The 22,282-nt window shown below is 36.5% G+C and overlaps 1 protein-coding gene across 6 annotated transcripts in view; it reads right to left on the bottom strand.

The window, feature by feature from the left end:
• DCLRE1A (DNA cross-link repair 1A) overlaps positions 1–22,282 on the bottom strand; it is a 58,343-nt gene that overhangs the window by 35,682 nt on the left and 379 nt on the right. For 2 of the 6 annotated variants that reach the window (XR_005985982.1, XM_041743342.1), the window contains exons 1-9: positions 20,782–22,279; positions 17,127–18,815; positions 15,334–15,467; positions 14,099–14,217; positions 10,789–10,929; positions 9,111–9,256; positions 8,158–8,312; positions 4,178–4,319; positions 2,595–2,793 (exon numbers count right to left, since the gene is read on the bottom strand). Coding sequence is in view for 5 of the 6 variants with exons in the window: in XM_041743342.1 (XP_041599276.1) it covers positions 2,633–2,793; positions 4,178–4,319; positions 8,158–8,312; positions 9,111–9,256; positions 10,789–10,929; positions 14,099–14,217; positions 15,334–15,467; positions 17,127–18,815; positions 20,782–21,244 (3,150 nt within the window). In the remaining variant the exon portion in view is untranslated. Of the gene's footprint in view, positions 1–1,987; positions 2,794–4,177; positions 4,320–8,157; positions 8,313–9,110; positions 9,257–10,788; positions 10,930–14,098; positions 14,218–15,333; positions 15,468–17,126; positions 18,816–20,781; positions 22,280–22,282 lie in introns of those variants that run through there. The other 4 variants (XM_041743343.1, XM_041743340.1, XM_041743341.1 and 1 more) reach the window with 3 other exon arrangements.

The raw sequence follows: 22,282 nt of genomic DNA, 5'->3' as shown, positions 1-22,282 counted from the left end.
TAACAGGGCTTGATCTCACAACACTGAGATCGCCACCTGAGCCAAAACTAAGAGCTGGATGCTCAACTGACTGTGCCACCCAGGCACCAATCAAATAACTTCTTTATTGGAATTTTTCTAAGGTCAATATTGAGTGAACAGTAATATTTCACTCAATATTACTGCATGAACAGTAATAAAACCACCAGAAAGGTCACAAGCCAATATTAATATTCTTTCAAGACAGATTATTTCAAGGATTAGTACTTGAAGATGACTTCCCTTCTTAGTTCCTGAGTCTAGTTATTGATGGGTAATTCAGGACCAAATAGGGAAATTTTGAAGGCATTTGGTTTATAGGACTGGAACTCAGTAACCGAATACATCATGAACTTAAATTTATTGTTCTGAAAACTAGTTTCATATTTAGGTACGTTAATAAATACAGCAGCAGGGATAAGTGATTTAGATTTGAAAGGGCATTGACATCGACTAGGAAAGATTTTCCTGTTACACTGAAGTCATGACAACTGGGAATCAGTTTGTCAAGTGTTACTGCCTCTGGGAAATCAATGTTCAGTGTCAGGTAAGATTGCAGAGCAGCTCTCTGAAAGGTTCCAAATACAGATATAGTAGAACATCTTCCTCTGGGATGGCTTAATTCATTTCTTCCTTACATGTGTATAAGATGCTCGAGAGCTGTCATCCATTTATTTTGGGTTGATTTATTATGGTAGATTTCTTCTTTCATTTCACTTTAAAACTGAAATTTTTTATCTACTGAAGTGTGAGGTGTTGGAACTAAGAATTTCATATATAGCTCTCCATGGAGCCTCGAGAAGTTTGGCTGTGACTGTGACTTATATTTAAAACTCTTTGGGGTGATCCCTAAATGAGGTTCTGCATGTTCTGTGGCAATGGCAGCACACAAAGTCATTCTGAGCTGCTGTAAATAGTGCTGTTTGTGTAGAAAGAGGTTTTTTGTACTGAATAATAAAAAGGCTGAGGCTACCCTTAAATAATATGCCTGGATTTTCCAAGTAAAACCTCTAAAATCATGAAAAAATCTTTTTTTTACCAATGAAAAAGGACAATTCCTAAGAAAAAAAACCTATTACTCAAATAATAAGTTAAAATGACCATAAATGACTTGACCATCTCCCCTGTATTAAAAATGCCTATATTTGTGGGCTACACAAAGTCTTTCTAATTTAACTCTTACTAACTAAAGTTTAAAACGTCAACCCCAAACAAGTTAATATATTTTAAATGTGTAATTGAAGTCAACTGGGAGTAGAGTTAAATTGAGTTTACTAATGTTGTAATAAGTTACAACAAGCCCCTAAAAGTTTTTCTTCCCTTAAATGTGATCCCTATCACCCTTACCTACATAGCAATGTAAAAGCCAAGCTTGTGAAAATAAAGTTCATGAGGAATACTATCCTTACTGAAATCATTACTGGAAATAATTTTCCAAGAAAACATTTATTAAGAACTGTCTTAGAGGTGGCTTGGTCAGTTAAGCATCTGCCTTCGGCTCAGGTCATGATCCTGGAGGCCCGGGATCAAACCTAGTATCAGTGTGTGTGTGTGTGGGGGGGGGGGGGGGCGCTCAGCAGGGAGTCTGCTTTTCCCTCTGCCCCTACCCCTGCTCATGTTCTCTCTCCTTCTCAAATATATAAATGAAATATTTAAAAAAGAAAAAGAAAAAATGTCATTTCTAGAGGTAACATAAGAATATGCATTTATACATATATGTATACATATTCATTATACTTGTTTTCTTAAATCCCAGAAAAACATTTTTAATATGCATTGGCTTGCCCCAAATGTTCACTTTTGGATCAGCTACTTAGTCTGTGTTGGAGATATCAAGATTCATAAATAAATTATATAATCTCATTTATTATTGCAAATCCCAATGTTGCAATCAGAATTTCTAATTATCTGATGTAATTGAATAAACAGTTGAACTTGAATAAACAGTTCAAATAAACATCTATTCAGGTAAACTTTTCACCATCCTTTATTGGGTTATTACCTAGGGTGTTTTTTTGTTCCATTTATTTATTTTTACCTAGGGTCTTTAAATCACCTTCCTTAGTATTAAATGTTATTTTCACTGAAATTTGATAATTGTATGAACATCACAGTTATAATTCCTAAAAACCTAAATTATAATTCCTAAAAATTCCTAAATTCCTAAAAAGACACTGTGGCAAATTTAAGATTACTTTTTATTTAAGTATCATATAAAAGTTATCTCATAAAAATATGCTCCATATTAAATAATTTTAAAGATACATAATTACTTATATACAATGCTTTCAATGTCATTTATCTATTACCATGAATCCTTTGGTCCCTAAGGCTGCCTTTGTTGCCTCTCCTAAGGCTAGATGCAGAGGATAACTGCTCCTGAGGGAGGAGCAAGAATCAAGGGTACTTCGGAGACTAGTGTCCATCATTACTGATGATGCTGCGAGATACCTGGCACCATAAACATGCTATTTAAACATAAATGAGAAAACAAGCTCTCTAAGCAGCCTTCACAGGGCTTTCCATACAAAGCATATTTCATATCAATAAAGATTTAACTAAGTAATGAGCTATACCTAAGTTACTTAACAGTTCTGAGTCCTTTCGGGTAAAGTCAATATCCAGCTTCCAATTTCCAGTCTTTAAAATATTTCTCCATTGTCCTCCTAGATTTCAAGGTACCAACATTCACAGTAGGTATGATTTTCTGGGGCTTCAGCCACTGAACAAAACGTTTCAGTTCTAGGTAGCTGCTGTGTTCACTATAAGGGATTCCTGAAAAACAAAAGAGAAGATATTGCAGACAAAAAAAAAAAAAAATCGATTATTTTTTAAAAATACACAAGGCCAAAATAAAATAAAAAAGGAAAGCAATCCAGAGTATTTCTGTCAAAAACTTCCTGGTGCTTTATTTCTGATTTTAAAAAATGTGTTAATAACTTATATGGAGAATAACAATTAAAATATTAAAATGATACAGAAACTTTGAGCATTAAATAATTCTACTGCTTTTCCTATAGACACTTCATATGCATGTTTATAGATTCTTATTTTTAATTAGGCTTTCTTTTTATTTTTTTTAATTCTTTTTTTTTTAAAGATTTATTTACTTATTTATGATAGACCTATATAGAGAGAGATAGAGGCAGAGACACAGGCAGAGGGAGAAGCAGGCTCCATGCCGAGAGCCTGATGCGGGACTTGATCCTGGGACCCCAGGATTGGGCCCCGGGCCAAAGGCAGGTGCTAAACCACTGAGCCACCCAGGGATCCCCTAGGCTTTCTTTTTAAATTAGGCTTTTCTCTTTAAGCACTTGACTCAGCTATGGACTTCAGGAAAATCCTGGAAAAAATAAGAGTAAAATTTGAAGAGTGTCAAGCAATTGACTCTTGGTTTCCAGAGCAAGTAAACAGATTATAGTCCCTGAGCTTTGCACACAGAAAAAATAAGCAAAAAATAATAAAAATAAACATAAAATCTTAAAAATCCCTTTATCTTTACTGAAGATCAAGTGCCACAGAGAAGGGGAGAAGGATACTTGTTTTAACTGGGATCTTTAGGGGCTGAAATTAAGTCATTAGTCTAGGGACATAGCAAAAACATTTCTGTCAGCCACAATTACAATAAACAATTTCTGAGGACAAAGGCAAACCTCCTCCACAAAATGAGAAAAATGAGTCAAGTCTGTTCCTCTTGCTGTCATGGCATTGAACCCAATCTTCCTGCTGACAGTTTGCCAGTGGCACCGGACTCAACTTCCAGAGCTTCCAGACTCAACTGCATTGCCCACCCCTCCTCTCAAGCACTTTTAGGGTTCCTCGAGATAGCACTGATCTCAAAAATAAAATAATCTGTATTAGCCAGTGTCTTTTTACTCTTGTCACATTCCTTTCTATCACTGTATGTACTAAAAGATGCAGTTTTAGAGTACAAAGAGCAGAAACTAGATTTTAAAAGATTCTTTGGTGCCTGTTCTTCTTGGATCTTTTTTTACAGCTCTTTTTATTTTTATTTTTTATTATTTTCATTTTTAAAATTTAAATTCAATTATCCAATATACAGTACATCATTAGTTTCAGATGTAGTTTTCAATAATTTATAGCTCTTTTTAAAAATGTCGTAACAAACATTAAAAGTGAAAAAATTTCATAATTATACCATATATTGAAATGTTTCCTTTGATCTGAGGAACAATGTCTCCTATATTAGTTAACTGGTTAGAATGCGTCCATCCTGTAGGCCGAAAAGCCAAAATCTGATTAAATTTTCCACCGCATTTCTTCAAATGACTCTGTAAAGCCTGTTAAATAAAAACAGGATATGTATTTAATAGTCAGTGAAGGTGGGTTTTGTGGAATAAAACAAAATGATCACATTGGCATAGTGTTAGGGAGTATGCACTTGGTAAACATTAATTTGCAATAACCTAGAGTTGTACTTCCAGAAAAAAATAAAATCACTGAAAAAATAATTTTTCCTTTTATCTAAACTTTTTTTTTTTTTTTTTAATTTTTATTTATTTATGATAGTCACAGAGAGAGAGAGAGAGAGAGAGGCAGAGACACAGACAGAGGGAGAAGCAGGCTCCATGCACCGGGAGCCTGATGTGGGATTCGATCCCGGGTCTCCAGGATCGCGCCCTAGGCCAAAGGCAGGCGCCAAACCGCTGCGCCACCCAGGGATCCCTCCTTTTATCTAAACTTAAAAAAAAAAAAGTGTAGTCTGAAAAAAAGTAAGATGAAGCAGCCTTTAACATAATAATTACAGATTGAAAGATTACAATTCAGATAGCTACCAAAGAAAGAAAGAAAGAACTCTCCTAATCCTACTACTATTAGGATACTGAATATACTGTTAGGATGTTACAGATACTAGTATCTAAGAGTATTTCTGTTAGAGATACCAGTATCAACACTGGTAAACAGCAGCCCAAAATTATCCACATGTATACAACGGAGGACTGACAGATAAATGGGAATAATTCTGTGAACGGCATTATATTCAACATGTACTTATATTTCAAAGACACACACTAGCACTCTTCTCAGGGTCTCACTCCTTTCCACCCTTTAAACATGAACTAGAATACTTTCAAAACTTTTTCATGCTACTACAGTTGGAAGTTCTATGCTTCCCTAATAAATCGTGAGTAGAACTTTCCAAACTAAAGTCATCATAAGTGATGACATTTGATGGAATCTGAAAATCAACAACTAAAGTTCAATCTTTGAAAGGTAAGAAAAATCCAAAGAAAGACAGTGACGGTACAAGAGACACCAAAAGTCTAATACTTTTGGTCTTCAGGCAAAACCCACAGTGTCAAGGGCTTAGTATAAATTTATAATAAAGTTCTAATTTTCTTTAAAATAATAAAAAAATCTAAACTGCACATGGTGCCATCTTGGATTTCCAGAGGTCTCCTTTTTCTTCCTTAATTATTCATACTCTGAACTGTTATAAAAGATGCTGGTAGAAAGTTCTGAAGAAAACAGACAAATCCATGCATCCATCTACTTTGTCCCTCATTCAATACATGTCTGTTCCAGTATTAGGCCACATTGTGGTGTCAGAATGGTGAATAAGAGACACAGCCCTTTACCTTCCGGAAGCTGAGAGCCTAGTGGGGAGATGGTCAATAAAACCCACTTTCTGGGTCTTTTTTAAAAATGGAAACCATATGCCCTTTCTTAACTTTTTCTAATTCTTATCATCTATTATACCATCAGCAACTAGAAGCCTTACAGACTGACCATTTCACAAAGGGCTCATTTTTTGTAGAAATTCCTAGAAATGGGATTGTTGAGTTAAAGGATTTACCCCTAACTTCCACTTCTATCCATGATGGATGAGCATACTCATTTCTCTAAATCATGGCATGGGAATATTACCTTTTAAAAAAGCATACCAATTTGGTAGGAGACAAACATTCTTGTTTTGTTATTTTTATGTTTGATTACTAGTCAGAGGCTAAACATGATTGTGTTTTTTTTTAAAAGATTTTATTAATTTATTCATAAGAGACACAGAGAGAGGCCGAGACATAGGCAGAGGGAGAAGCAGGCTCCCTGTGGGGAGCCTGATACAGGACTTGATCCCAGAACCCTGGGATCATGACCTGAGCCAAAGGCAGGCACTTAACTGCTGAGCCACCCAGGTGCTATTCTATATGATTGTGTTTATCAGATATTTATACTTCACTGGTAAATTAATAACAATCTTTTGATTTCTCCTTTGTATCAAACAATGATCTCTTATTAATTCAAATACCTACCATTTAAAGAGTTGTATTTCTTACCAACTACTGCCTCCCCACAAAAAAAGGTTAAGTTATGGATAGATAGCTAAGTTTTCATTATAATCCCTGCAAATTTTTGGATTTTTGTCTAGCATAGTCTAGGATCTAGGTAACGTGATACTATCTGCTTAATTACCAACCCTCTTCCCCTGGTCCTCACAAAGGAAAGGGAACAATACAAAACTGAGGTTTAGTGCAATTACACATTTAATATCATAAAGTGAGAGTCCAATTTCCAATACAGGTCATAAAACATATCCATTCCTATTTGTTTCACAAGATCACTCAGTAGAATTAAGTGAGAATTTCTGCTTTTCACGAAACAAATTAGAGTTACCACAAAAACATCATTAACCTGTGCCACAAACAAAAATTGATGATATTATCATCCAAGCCAAACATACGGGAAGAGGCTGCCAGCAGCTGCTAGTCATTCATTAACTACAATCCGGGAACTACTGCCATTTTATTAACTTTATTAAGAATGATCTAGTCAAGGAGTGCCTGAGTGGCTCAGTAGGTTAAGCATCTGCCTTCAGCAAGGACCTGGGATGGAGCCTTGCATCTGGCTTCTTGCTCAGCAAGCAATCTGCTTCTCCTCCTCCCTCTGCTCCCGCAAGCCACTCATGCTTGCTCTCTCTCTTTCTCTAATAGATCTTTTTTTTTTTTCTTAAAAAGAATGATCTAATCAACATAAAGTCTCTGATCCATGACCTGTCTCTGTTTATTGGTAACCAGTTTGTGATAAAAACTGATTTCGGTATATGCCACTAGAATTGTTTTTCAGTAGGTTAATCCTCTATAACATTATTGTTTATTGTCGTAATGTCTTACCACATCCAGTCAACCAGCTTTAAATCAGAGGTGGTAGTCAATCCATATCACATATATGGATTCAGGATGTTGAACTAGATAGCATGAATGGTTTTATAGGGTTTCTAGGACTTTCAAGCCTGCCTTACAAACCCTGAAAATCATATCTGTTTACATTTTCACAAAATGTCATTAGCTCTGATGCAACAAAACTATTTTTGGTGGCAAAATAAAAAAATTGGCTTTAAGAATTAAGATATAACCTCATGGAAACCATTGGCTTTCTGCTTTATCTGGGTTTTTGAAGACAAGAAATTTTTTAAAGTGTTATTTTTTGAAATGTCATTTTGGAAATATCTGGTCACATATGTATCTTTTTTTGTTGTTTATTTGTTTTTTGAGTAGGCTCCATGCCCAATGTGGGGTTGAACTCAACTCTGAGATCAAGGGCCACATGCCAACTGAGCCAGCCAGGTTCTCTATATCTTAACCTGCACCTCTCTATATCTTAACCTGCACCTCTCTATATCTTAACCTACACCTTAGAACTGACACTACAAGTTGCTCTCTTAGGATACACTTCTACTATTTCACTTAATCCTCACAACAAGTAAGTTTCCAACATATTATCAATGTTATTGGGATTAAGGTTAATACAGAAAAGACCTGAAAAAAAGAACTCCTTAGAATTCTCTGTTCATTTCCCAACTCAATGGAAAGAACTAGAAGACAATCTTAAAACACGGAAGATTTAAATGACCAGACAGTTGCACACTTTTCTATTTTTGTTTCTTTTAGGACAATTCTCTAGTCCCTGTGGGCATTTGAATTACTCCATGCAGCTACACACACATAACAAATTAAAAAATTTTAAATTACACTTAAAAGATTTTCTGGGGCAAGGTTTACTATGACTCCACTATAACTGAACTTCTCTGCCTTAAATACACGTAAAGTGGGATTTCAGTTTATAATCGTTGTATTAACTTTTCTAGTCCATCCTAAAAATACATATTCTGTGAATGCTTACCTTAAAGTTAATTTGCATCATTGGGAGAAGGTGAACCAGTGAATTGCACATGTCTGTAGTGATGAAGGAATTAAGATCTGGTATGTTGAGGCACTGTAAGGTTTTATATTTTTCTTGGGACATGGCCACTTTTGAACCTAAAACATCAGCAATGGCTACAGGCAAAGGAAAAGGTTAAAAATAGCATAACTGCAGCTTATGAAAAAAATTATAAAGTTACAACCTAATCAAAATTTAAAATAATAATTTACCAACAATAACAAAAGAAATTCAAAACATTCACACTTTTGCTATATTTCAAAAAGGCTGAATACTTTTGTTGGTTAACTGTATGAAATAAATTGTGAGAAATCCAGAGAATTTATTTTTAAGGACCTAGTATTTAAAAACTGCAAAAGACGAATAGAAAGGGATAGAAGAAAAGAAGGAACCAAATTTGGAGGAGTTAAAACTCCAGCTTTATCACTTCGTATCTTAATGTTTGACATGACGTGGCCATAATTAGGAAGAAATGGAAAGTATTTTGTGAAATAGTATATATAATGCCATCTTGACAAATTGCAATTACATATTCTAAATCATTTATGTACAAAAATGAAAACTGTTCTCTAAAATAATTAAATTGATGGTTATCCTCAAAGAAGGCAGCAATATGACTATACAGTAGTTATTTTTCAAAGTTCCCTGAAATACTAGTGTAGCCTGGACATTTCCTCTGTAAACATTCTGCAGATGTAAAGGCTGCCATAAACACACTTATCAAGTGTTTCTAATAAGTTAAACCTTTCAACGTTTAAATGAATCCACTCTATCAAGTTTTTCTTCAAAGGTAATATTGCACCATTTCAGGAAATAAGTATCAAGTACAAGCATCCAGACTGAAAGGGCTTTATGCAAAAGAGGATCTGATCTTTATAATATATTAATGTAAATTAGATACAGCTACTACCCACCTAGGAAGACTTTCTCTTTTCCAATAGAATAAGTGCCACAGACAACCAGAACACGTGGGTTTCGAGTTACTGCCTCAAAGGCAGTGTTGATGGCAAACTGGATAACCTCTTGCTGAGACGGAAAGGAATATTCTGGGCTGCAATATCTGTAATATGGAAATATGGTACTTATTAAACGAGCACCAAGAAAGCCACAGCATTAAGGTAGATGCTATTTTAGAAACCAAGCTCTAGCTGACTTACATGTAGTGGTTGTATAATATATTAACAGCACTGCAGTTATTCCCTTGCCTATGGTTAAAATATTTGTTATGAGCCATGGATAATTTATGTTGGAATTTTATATCTCCAATACGTCTTTTATATTATATTTCTTTTATTGTCCTCACATAAAGAAGTTGCCTCTTTTTCTTCAAAAATAGTTCTAGCTGGCTATTTTAGGTATGAATATATACCCCAGCATCTTTTTAACTTCAATCACTATCAAAGGAAATACTAGTGATAGGGATTATCTCTGAACTAAAGAAGTCTGATTTAGTTTAAAAAATTCTTAAAATAATGAAACCAATCATTATTAATTTAATAAGGCAAATTTATTTATTATTTTTTAATAAAGCAAATTTAAATCAAACAGTTAATAACACATGATTATCTGCTCCTCTGAGGAGATACAGAAATGTATATAGTATTACAAGAATATAATAGATCCAGTTGAGTTAACCTCAATGCAATTACACCTAATGAAGAAAGGCTAACCGTAAGACTACTAGCTAGCTATTGCTACTTGGGATGAAAATTAAGCATTTTTTTTCACTTAAAAAAAGTCATAAAGTACAAACATTGAAGAAACATTTTTTCCCATTTTCAAAATTGTTTTTGCTGGTCAGCCATAAGAATAGAGAAAACACTTGTCTTTTTTCTGATGAAAAACCAATAAAGAAATTCAGAATTCTATTTGTAGAGCAAAACGAAGCAAAAAAAAAAAAAGCTTGTTTTTTTACTATTTTCTTAATGTATTTAGTGTTTAAAGTACATATAAAATAATTAGCTATAGTGTTAGAAAACTGGATGTGAAAGACCATCTTTTACTAAAATATGCCATCCAAACTCACTTAAAACAGGTTGAAATAGTTGACATAATTCATTTCTAACCAACTGATGAGATACTTTAATATATAATAAAAAATAGCTTGTACCATTATGTTTATAACATTTAGGAATTCAAAGCTGTCACTTATAAATTACTTTTGGAGAAAGGAACAAAGTACTTTGGATATTCAAAAATACAACCACATTTTGGCCTCTGTTTCTTCTTCACAATTACAGTTAATAGTCATTCACATACTTTGAAAAGGTAACTTAAAAGGGTATTTTCTTAAAGTTTGCCTCCCAATTTTTCTTCCTTGTTTCAGTAACAGGATTCTCACATAAACCAAAGGAAATCACAAAAAAAGAAAAAATGGAGTTGTATTTGGTTAAGACAGGTCATCCAAATTTGTTCTTAAGCAAGTATGTATTTTTTCAAACAGCAGTTCTCTGATAAAGGCTTAAAATGATCACTGACAAGAAGCCATCATTTTGGTTACCTAAGCAACTGTGCAAATTGTTCATAATAAGCAGGGCAAATATTGTCAGTGGGGTTAAAAAAAAAAAGGCATACAAACAAAGCCTTTCTTACGTTGTATCTAAGTAAAGCGTGTGGACTTTCTGGCCTGCAAGACGAGAACGTTCCATCGTGGGATCAGCTCGGAAGTCGCCAGTGTGTAACAGGACATTACCATTAGGAAGATAAAACAGGATCATGACAGCACCTGGACAGCTGAACACAAACATTTCAAAGGAAGAGTCTTAATGCATGCAAGGCAGCTGAAGGACTTCAATATCAACAAGTTAATACCCTCTAGTAGGGACCACAGGACACAGCACTGTACTATAGAGGAAACAGCGCTTAAGCAAGTTTACATCACAATAATAATAAAAAAAAGTGGTGTGCAGGATAGGATTGATTCAGCAGGCTAGGTTTGTTTGAATGCCACACTTCCTCACCTAAGGCCTGTCTTTAGGATTCATCCTTGGCTGGCCCTTGAGAGAGGAGCTGAATTCTTGGAATATGCTGCCTGGTAAGAGTGCTTTTTATGCCTGAAGCATAGGCCATGTGTTACCAGTTTGACCAGATAGTTTATACTAATATTGTTATCTCTGGTGAATATCTGTTTTGCTCTAGGGGACTGGAGTCTGAGGAGCTGAGGCAAGTCACGTGGTATTGTATGTGTATGTAACTGACCCTCAGTAAAAGCCCTGGCTGGACTCGAGGCTCACATTAGCCTCCCTGCCTGGCCATGCTTGGCATGTGTGGTGACACAGCACTGCTGGGAGAACTAAGTGCGTCTGTGCTACTCATTAGAAAAGGATACCTGGAAACTTGTGCCTGGTTTCTCCTGGACTTTGCCCCCCATTTGCCTTTTCCCTTTGCTGATTTTAATCCATATCCTTTCCCTGAAAGCATGAGTACAACAGCTCTTGAGTCCCATGGGTCCTTCTAGTGAACCACTGAGCCTCAATACTGCCAAAATACATAGAGCTTTCATTATTAATTCTGGGAAAACACTGGAAATAATTACTTTTGTAATTAAAACTTCCTTTTGCCTTCCCACCCCAAACCTTCAGACCACAATGACGTTACTGGGGAATTCTATCAAACACAAAAGGAAGAAATAGTACCAATCTATACAACATCTTTCAGAACAGAGTAGAAGGGCATAGTTCATGTGGCCAGTAGTACCCCAATATCAAAACCAGACAAAAGCATTATAAAAAAGGCAAAAACTACAGACCAATATCCATTACGAAAACAGACACAGAAGTCCTTAATAGAATATTTAGCATATCAAATCCAGCAACACATATTTTGTAAAGGATACTCCATGAAGACTGAGTGGAGTTTATCCCAGTGATGCAAGGCTGGTTTAACATTCAAAAAGTCCAGCAGCATCATTTACCCTTTTTAACATCATAGAGGAGAAAAATTATATGATCACCTCAGTAGATGTTGAAGAAGCATTTGACAAAAGTCAACACCTATTCATGATTACAAACTCTCAGCAGACTAGGACTGGAAGGGATTTTCTTCAACCTGATAAAAGGCATCTAAGAAAAACCTATTGCTAACATCAAGCTAAAGGGAGAAAGAGTGAAAGCTTTCCTCTTTGGGTCAGGAACAAGGCACATCTGCTCTTACCACTCCCATTCAACACTGTACTAGAGGTCTGAGCCAGTACCATGAACAAGAGGGGAAAGAAGCATTCTGAATGGAGAGTAAGAAGTAAAACAAGATTCTCTATATTTGCAGATGACACGATAGTACATGCAGGAAATTTTCAGGAATCTATAGAAAACCTACTACAATTAATGTGCAAGTTTAGCAAGGTCTCAGGATACAAGGTCAAAAAACAAAAATCAGTTGTCCATCAAGAGGTGAACAAAGACATCATAGTGTGCCCATACAATAGATACTACTCAGCAATAAAAAGAAACAAACTATTGATACACACGTCAGCATGGATGAATCTCAAAAACGTGATGAGTGACAGAAGCTGGATGCAAAAGAGTATGTACTATGTGATTTCATTTTGCTGAATCTCTAGGAAAGACAAATCTAATCCATGGGGACAGGAAATAGAGCAATGGTCCCCTGGGCTGGAATGGGGCTTGGGGATTGACTGCAAAGGAGCACAAGGAAACCTTTTGGGATAGTGACAATTTTCTGTATTTTTACTGTAGTGGTATTACATGTGCTCAGTGGGGAGTTGGCTTGAGAGTCTCTTTCTCCCTCTTCCTCCCTCTTAAGAAAGAACGAAGAGAAAGAAAAAAAGAAAGAACAAACAGCAACAAAGTTAGCAGACAAAAAGTTAAAAGTAACCTGAAGCGGGAGCACGGGTTTGGATTTTTAGAGATCTAGTCTTAATTTTAATTCTCTAAGCACCTCTGACCATTCAAATCATATATAAAAAGTATGAAGAAGCACAGCTGACAGTTGGATTTCGGTAATAGGATACTGACAGTGCTTTACATTAAAAAAAACCAAAAGGGAAAAAGGGAAACCACTTTCTAAGAAAAAAACCTTCCAAGTCTTTAGTATTAAAAGCCTGAGGGATTTCTTTTTTTCCATTCTTTTTAAAGATTTTATGTACTTATTTGACAGAAAGCAAGGGAGAGAGAGTACTGGCCGGGGCAGAGGGAGAAGCAGACTCCCCGCTGAGCAGGGAGCCAACTTGAGGCTCAATCCCAGGATCCTGGACCATAATTCAAGTCAAAGGCAGAGCTTAACTGACTGAGCCCCTCAGGCACCCCCTGAAGGATTTCTTTAAAAGGGAAAAAAGAAAAATCCTCTGGTATCTGAATGGAGTGCAAACTGTTAACTTACATAAGTGAAATTAAAGAAAATGGCAAAAAATAAAAAAAAATAAGGAAAATGGCAAAAGGTTAGCTCTTCAAAACAGCAGCAACTTGTTAAAATATTTTTTTAAAAATTAAGATGGAGTCTCCGATGTCAAGGATAGTAATTTAAACTGCATTAAAAATGAATTAGATAACATTTAAAGGACCTTTCTACATTTAATCTGATTCTGTAATTGAATGTTATTTTTTTTCAAAAGGAGAACGGTTTTTACTCAAAGTTTTAAAAATATCAACCACATTAGTTCCAATAAAAAGTTCTTAAATAGACGTACTAATACTTTATTTTAAATATTTTTAAAATACAAGCTAGTCTTTTTTTTTTAATTTTTTATTTATTTATGATAGTCACAGAGAGAGAGAGAGACAGAGACATAGGCAGAGGGAGAAGCAGGCTCCATGCACCGGGAGCCCGACATGGGACTCGATCCCAGGTCTCCAGGATTGCGCCCCAGGCCAAAGGCAGGCGCTAAACCGCTGAGCCACCCAGGGATCCCAATACAAGCTAGTCTTAAGGTAACTTTAATACTTACTGATTGGCATCAAGCAAAACAACTTTTACACCATTTACTATACATTCAGTGTCCATTGGCAATGGATGGATGTATTGTTTTTGCACATGAAGTTTGCTCTTCAACAAATTGCCAGTTATCTGCAAAACAGAATGTGCTTATTGCTGATACAATACAACACTAAATTGTTGTGGGACACAACAATAAAACACATAAAGTCTTTTATTTCAGATCTAGTTTGGAACCAAGTATCTTAGTCTCTCTGTTTTCCCACTTACTTGTATTCATGGAAACCCCCCAGAATGTCAGGAGGACCTTCCTACAAGGACTATGTCACAACTGTGCTTAAACATGGTTCACTGGCTCTCCCTCTCCTGCGGAAAGTCCCTCATCCCCAGATGATATACAAAACCCTTCATGATCTGGCCCCTGCACATTTCTGCAGGTTTATCTTCTGTTATTCTCTTTCTCATGGTTAGCTGTTCTGAACTGTCTCAAGTGCCTGCAATGGGTAGATTTCCCAGGCGTCTATGCCAGTGTACAAACTCTACTCTCTACCTAGGATGCCCTCTCCTCTTTCTTCCGCCCGGTTCTGGAATTGGACAGACCTATGTTCAAATTCTGGCTCTGCCACTACTAGCTCTGTGACTTAGGACACACCACTTAGTCTCTCCCAACCTCGGTTGCTTCATTCATAAAAAGAGATTCATTTTATTTCAATAAAAATAATGCAAGAATGCTTGAAAATTAAATTGAAGTTTTAGCCAAAGCCCTTAGTAGTAGGCACTAAAATAGTCACCTTTTAATAATTAATTCAAGGTATCTCTTCCACCACTTTCTCTGACTTTGGCCTGGGGCAGAATACAGCACTTTCTTCTTCTATTTGCTGGTGTTCCATTCAGTTTTCTGTCACAATATCAATCCTACCACAGTGTATTTGCAAATGTATCCCGTGAAGGCTGTGAGCTCCTTGAAGTTAGGTATTTTGCTCTGAAAGTCTTTTTGGGCACTCAATAAATGTTTACTAAATGGAACTTAGGTGTTTTAATACACCATGAAGTAGTTTACTGTTTCCATATAATAAAGCATTTTTAAAAAGTCTTGTAACCATTAGCAATAACTCATTTAGCTTTAGACTCAATGTTTTCTCACATCTTTTCTAGTAGAATGATAGATTTTACAATGTTAATTGTTCTTTTTTAACCACATGCTTAGAAATTCACTGCATCCCATAAATTTAGAAGGCAAAAACTTACCTCACTACAATAAACTGGAAATGTGAAGTTTTTAGACAATCCAGCATAATGATCAGAATGAAAATGTGTGAGAAAATAGGCTGTGCACCCTTCAACCAATCCGTACTGGAAGGCATCAACTGTAAAGCCAGTCCCTGTAAAATGAGAAGAGCACACAACTGCCTGAGCAATAGCCAACGGAGTAAAATGTGAAAGACATCCAATTCGAATATAGTGAACTCCCTTACGTCTTTACATCTGTTTCAACTGAGCTTCATAATTTAAAAACTTATGCCACATAAATTCAGCCAAAAGAGGATACTACAGATGAAAATGAGTCTTTTAAGTTTATGCTAAATATCCCAGTTTTGGCTCTTAAAAAAATTTTTTTATGTACTTTTTTTTTTTTTTAAGTAGGTGCCACATCCAGTGTGGAGCCCAACAAGGGGCCTGAACTCACGACCCTCAGATCAAGACCTGAGCTGAGATCAAGATTCAGATGCTTAACCGACTGAGCCACCCAGGCTCCCACTGGCTTTTTTTTTTTTTTAATGAGCAACTGTACCAAAAAAGTTAAAATACTAAGTTACAAACCAATTGTTTTACTGATCTAAAATCCTTTACTTCTGCAAAACTGCAAAAGGAAAATGCTCATTTTCTTCTTATTTTATTCTATTGTGGCAACTGATACTGGAGGGTACGAACGGTCAAAGGCCCAAATAACCATACATATTACAGTGGTTGTGGCCTCCACTGGGTCACAGTACAATAACTGATGGACAGCATATCTGTAGTATTTGAATTTCATTGTGGGGGATGGGAGGTTGGAGGTGAAGAAAGGAAACAAGAAAATAAATTCCAAAAAAAAAAAAAAAGGCTACCTGAAGAAGCAATAAAGAAAAAAAATAGAGCTGAGCTGTTTTGAAAAGGGTTCATGAAAGAAATAAGCACCACATGTGTAAACTGTGATACCTAAGTCAGTAAGCACACCTTCACAATCCCACTGAGGCTTAGCCACACATGGCACACTAGTCTCAAGCTCACTTACAATATAGAAAATTCATCAAATAAGCATTAAAAAACAAAACTGGTGCTGTAAGGTACATAAATCATATGCCCTATATAAACATTTTGAGCAAATTACAGATTGCAGCTATCAAAGTACTTTGCACAATCTTTCTGAAACCAGGTGCATTTTGGCAGATTTTATATTATTTTTAGAAGAATTATTGGTCTACAATAAAGTTCATTTTACTACACATTTTTCTAACTCGTCTATGAAGGCATGAGAAATGACAAAGTATAAAAAAGGCTGTGGAAATAAGTTATGATTTAGAGGTTAAAAATGTTTGACAATTATTATGACCTATACAATCTGTTAATTTTCCTTCTTTGAAGCTATTTAGTGCTTTGTATTTCTAAGTGCTTAGAGACCGTTTTAATGAAATTTTATTATAATTTATATGTTTTTATAATTACTTACAGAGAGCCTTCCCTCCTTCCACATTAAGCTGACCTTTACTCATCTGTGTCCATCTGTAAAATCTATATACGACTATCTTGTGTGCAAAATACTATATATTTATACTTAATAGACATATTTATATATTTAATAAAAGTTTGCTGATTGGGGCAAAAACATTTAAATAGGCAAAAAATCTATGTTACATATCAATGAAGTATAAAAAAACAAAAGAAATACATACACAAAATTGTTCTATACAAATACACACAGACACAACATGGGTAATAAACATGAAATTTTTAAAAGTCGATTTTTTGTAGATATATTAAGCATTGGTATTTGAACTTACCAGGTATTTTCTTATAGAATGGACATGTCTTTTTTCTTAACTGTCCTGTATTAGGTGACTCTGGAATTTTCATATTCCCTCTCTGCAGCCTGCCACAAGCTGATTTTATGGAGACTTTGTCTTTCTTTAAATTGACTGTTTTGGATTCTGTCCTGTTAAGGTGATGTGACCGCTTCCGAGGTGTTCCTTCCTCTAGTGAATCTGACTTTTTGAGTCTCTTTCTTCTGGGTTGTGGCCTCTCATTAGAAGCTTCCACAGAGGGCTGACTCTCATTTAAATTCTTTGCATCAAATTCTAAATCACTTAAAGATTTTTCTGCTTTCCTCTTGCGCTGCCGGGACCTCTTTTCATTAGGACTTACAACTGGATTTAAGTTCATCCCTCCTACTGCACTTTCCCCCAGCAATTTCTCTTCCTTTCTTTTGGGGGGTAGTCCAAAATAAACACCTATATCCATTTGTTTCATTACCTTGGGAGATGGCTGTGTTGCAGGACACTTGGGACCAGATGGTGACATTTTCAGAGACTCGACAGCAGTAGGTGCGCCAGATTTCTCTGTATTTGGAACCGTAACTTTACTGTCTAGTCTACCACTTAATGCCTTTCTGCAGACACATGCTGAGTTAGTATTGTTCTTAGCACTGAAGTTCTTACTTGATAATTTTCTGATTTTACTTTGGGTTGGATGGAAAGAAAGATCCCCTTCTCCTTGGCTTTCGATTGCCTTCAGGATCTCACTATTACGTGATGGAAGAGGAATCTGATTGCAAACACCTGATTCTTCAATGACCTGTTTCTGTTTATTTGATTGAGATAGGTGACATTCTGGCTTTCCAAGGTTTGCTTTAGCAGCTTGATAACTAGAAGTAAGCCCCTGTGCTAATGCAGATGGAAACAGCACAAAATCATGACCAGGATGTGCTGGATCCTCACATGAAATAACACTTCTATTTTGGGAAAAAAGTTGAGATGAACCAGTTAGAGTGTTGTATTTATATAATACTTCATGGTATTTATCCTGAATTAAGAAGTTGTCCATGTGGGGGCCACTTTCCTGCTGGTCCATCAAAAAGGCACCATGGAGTTTTTGAGACAAAGTAGAGCTGTTGTCATCCTCTTCCAGGCTGCCATCTTTAGAGCTTCCCGTTAAAAAGAGTTCCTGCTGCGAATCACCCAGCTTTTCATCCATAGTGTAAGTCTCCTCGTCACTCTGAAGCGGAGAATAAGAGATTTCACAGCTGCTAAAGTCATTTTCTGGCAATGGGGAACGTATGTGTTCTGAGTTGCTTTGGATGCCTAGTTCCTCAGCAAGAGGGAGACCGACTCCTACCAGTTTGTCATTATTAATACCTTCTGGAAATTGTGGGGTTTGTTGGGACGTTTGGCTATTTGTCGAAGAAGAAATCGTTTTATTGGTTTCAGTTGGAGATTGAAATTTCTTGAGACACGGTGTCACTAATGAGGGATGAGTTGAAACATTTAAGTCTTCTGATTGCTTCCAAGGCAGAGACCATCTTTCCTCAAGGCCACAGAGAAAGCCTGAGTTAGTCTCATGGCAATAATCCCCTGACGGATGGGCTGGGCTGCTGACAGGACTCCTGCTCGCCCTGCTCTGAGCCAGCAGGAGGTGAGTGTATCTCTTGAAATGAGAAGGAATTGTTGAGGTGCACAGGAGACCATCAGGACACTCTGAAAATTTTAAAATAGAAAAAAAGTAGCGCAGGATCAAAGCCCAGTGTTAACACGTAAGTGATAAGTTACCAACCATACTTTGAGGCCTTAAGAACTTATCTTTACACAATCAAAATATCTGGCATAAAATAACAGTAATCCAGTATGGTTTTGCAACGCGCTTATTATTTTTTAAACAAATACTTAAGATTTATTTTCAGATAATCTTTTTCCAAAAAAAAAATGTTGTAAGACTAACACCTTTTCTTCCCCTTAAATAACTCTCAAAAATATGAGCCCCTTCAAAACTCAGTTCATGTTTACACAAGGTATTCACAGGCCTTCCTGGTTCACCATCGCTCTGGCAATAGAGAGTGAAAAAGACTAGTGTGTCTCTCAGAGAACTAAAGTTCTACCCCAGTTTTTGTCTTATCAAGCAATACAGACTTGGGACGATTAGAGTACCCTATTAGGGTCCATCATTTAATACTTACACTGCATACAAGAGTAACAACAATCTTAGTTATAGCTCTTCATACACTAAATAGTTTAGATTCTAAGATTCGAAATTCAATTTGGTAACTTGTTAATAATATGGCTTTAATAACCTGGAAACTATTCCCTGTTATACTATTATAATTGAGAAACATTCTGTAAACCATCTTGGTATATCCCCTTCTATGTTAATTTCCAGGGTTTTTTGTTTTGTTTTGTTTTTAGGTTTTATGTAAGTAATTTCTACACCCAACATGGGCTCCACCTAACAACCCTGGGATCAAGAGTTGCATGCTCTTCAGACTGAGCCAGCCAGGTGCCCCAATTTCCAGGTTTATCAAAAAATGACCCATTCTCCCTCCCAAAAAAGACTGGTTACATTAAATTAGAAGACCTCGTCGATGAACATAATTTAAAATCATCACATAAAAGTATTTGTTATGGCACAGAATTCAGTTCAAGAAGAGTCCCTCTGCGATGCTATTCAAAGTAGTTTAGTGAAAAATCAAAAGAAAAATCTCTTTGAGGTGGCTTTCTCATAAGACCTTTCACCCTGAGCTGCTCACCATAGGACTCCAACTTCCATTTCTGATTTTGAAGCCACTTAAAAGCAAAATACTAGCATTTGATGAGACTTTTGCTTTACATGAAAAAAAAAAGCTAATGCCAAAAATTTTTTAAAGTTCCTTTGCGTCTTTATGCAGCACTTTAAAATAACTAGAGGTTAATAATAAAATGTCTCTGAATCATACATAACATGAAAGCCATACTGAGTAGTATTTTTATTTCGCTGAATTTTAATTCTTTGAGATTACAAAAAATCCATATATGGTATATATAATTTTGAAATATACAAATCATCATAACAACCCATTCTTCAGGTACTCCAAGTTAAATATTATATAAAAGATAATAAAAGCATAGCATTACTTCAGTTATCACTTGGCACATTTTTAATTTGAATCTTAAAAATGTAAGACTCCTTCCCAGATCTTCTTCCTTTACCACAGCATGACAAATTCAACAGAATCCTGTTTAGAAGACTCATAATTCTCTAAATTTGTTTCACAAAAGATAATAGGCATTCTTTTAAGAATGCTCATCTATAAAACATCAATACCACTTTTTGCAGTTATTGTGAGGCCATAGTGAAAGCATCTAGTAGAGTATGTGCTCAATTAACATTTATGAAAAATCACTGAGATGTTTAGGAACTTCTATGACACAATATAATGCATTTCAACTGTTTTCAAGTTTGCAACATTCTTTAAAATTATACCATTAACTATGATCTTTTTTACCCTTCTCAAGAAGGGTTTCCTTGTTTCCTTCCAGGGTAAATAAATTATCGATACTTTACTGCTTGCCTTGCTTGTTCCACCAGACTCCATCTGGCTTAATGCAGGTCATTTATTTATTTATTTATTTTTTTTTTTTAATGCAGGTCTTTTAGACTATTTAAAGACCACTCCCTTTTTTGTAGTCTTACCTGTTTCAGAGACTGGTGGAGAATCCAAACACTCAAAAACATGCCATCGAGGTGTCTGACCTAGCAATGAGGAAAAAGGCATCTGGCAGTTTGGGCAGTATCCATCATAAACTGGACGTATCTTTGGTGATACTTGTTTATTTTTGAGGGTCCTACAGTGCTTTCCTGGAGTGGTTTCCTTGTCCTGGGACTGGTGAATACCATCGCCACAACTAGAATTCTGACTAGAAGCTACGGAAGTCTGACTACCTGTTTCTCCAAGGCACATTTCAGGGTCCTTTGTCTTCTCTTGGGCTTCTACAGTTCTCTTTTTATTTCTCTTTCGTGTTGACTGGCATTTTCCATCTGTTGCTTTTTCAACAGATTTTCGAATATTCTCAGAGCAATTGTTTGTATGTACTGATTTGGGTTTTCTTTTAGACTTGTATTCCCAGATGTCTTCTTCCAAAACATCTTCTAACATGGCAAAATGATTTTTTTTTTTTTTTAGCAAATTAAGAATCTATTTCTGGTTATAAAAATTTTTTAATGGAAATATATTTTGCTGAGGAAAAAAAAAGGTAACTTGATGGGAATCTAAAGCTCTGGTAGTGGATATATTGGCAAACTACAGACCTTACACCTGCAAGCACCTGCTATTCCATTTATACCACAATAAAATTAAGAGAACCTACCACAGGGGTAGCCTCTGAGAAGTTTCCCATTGTGACTACTATTTCATTCAAGTGTGTTGGCCTTTCCAAGGACTCGATTCATAAATATAAGAATCAGTAGCACTTCGAAAACCAAGCGCTAAGAGGAAGTATAGGTTCAACGGCTTAGCTTAGAATGAGGTTTGCACAACAGTTATGATGAAGGTCGGTCCTGTGGGTTCCCTTTGAACTGGACAATGCTCCAAATAACTCACAAATGCCACAGTCCCTGGGCAACTGGTTTAGCAGGTTTCCCGCACATTACAAGGCTGTCTCAGCTCACTAGTACCACCATAACCACACACCAGAAGCAAAGAGGTGTGTCGTTCAGGCGGGGTAGGGGCGGGGTGGCGGACTAGTAATTAATTGCCTGCATCCGTGACTCTTGGATATTCGATCACTGCACTTTTCCTGGGTCAGTCCGATTATCTTCTTCCAGCAGCGAGGAGCCAACACTGCACAATGAACAAACAAGATTCAGATGCATGAAGTTGTGTTTGCACCGAGGCCACCCACACTGCACTCCTAAGTCCACACTGCAGAAGCGGCCCGCCCCAGCGGTGGCCAGCCTCGCTCTCCATCAGCCTCAAAACCAAGGTTCACCTGCCGGAGGCCTCCCACCTGCTCCGCCTGGTCTTTGAACTCCGGAGGCTGCAAGGCCAAGGAGCGGGGCCTTACGCTTTGCAGGGCGGGGAGACAGTGAGCTGCGAGCACAGCTGGTTCCATAAAAGCTGGAGAACCGTCCGCTGCTGACGTCGGAGGCCAGCCCTCCCCCTCCCTCCCCCGCCTCCGGGATCCTCGCCTGAGCC

The sequence above is a fragment of the Vulpes lagopus genome, chromosome 2, assembly GCF_018345385.1.
Source record: "Vulpes lagopus strain Blue_001 chromosome 2, ASM1834538v1, whole genome shotgun sequence".
In the NCBI taxonomy this organism is placed as follows: domain Eukaryota; kingdom Metazoa; phylum Chordata; class Mammalia; order Carnivora; family Canidae; genus Vulpes; species Vulpes lagopus.
This window is presented reverse-complemented; position numbering and strand designations above follow the sequence as displayed.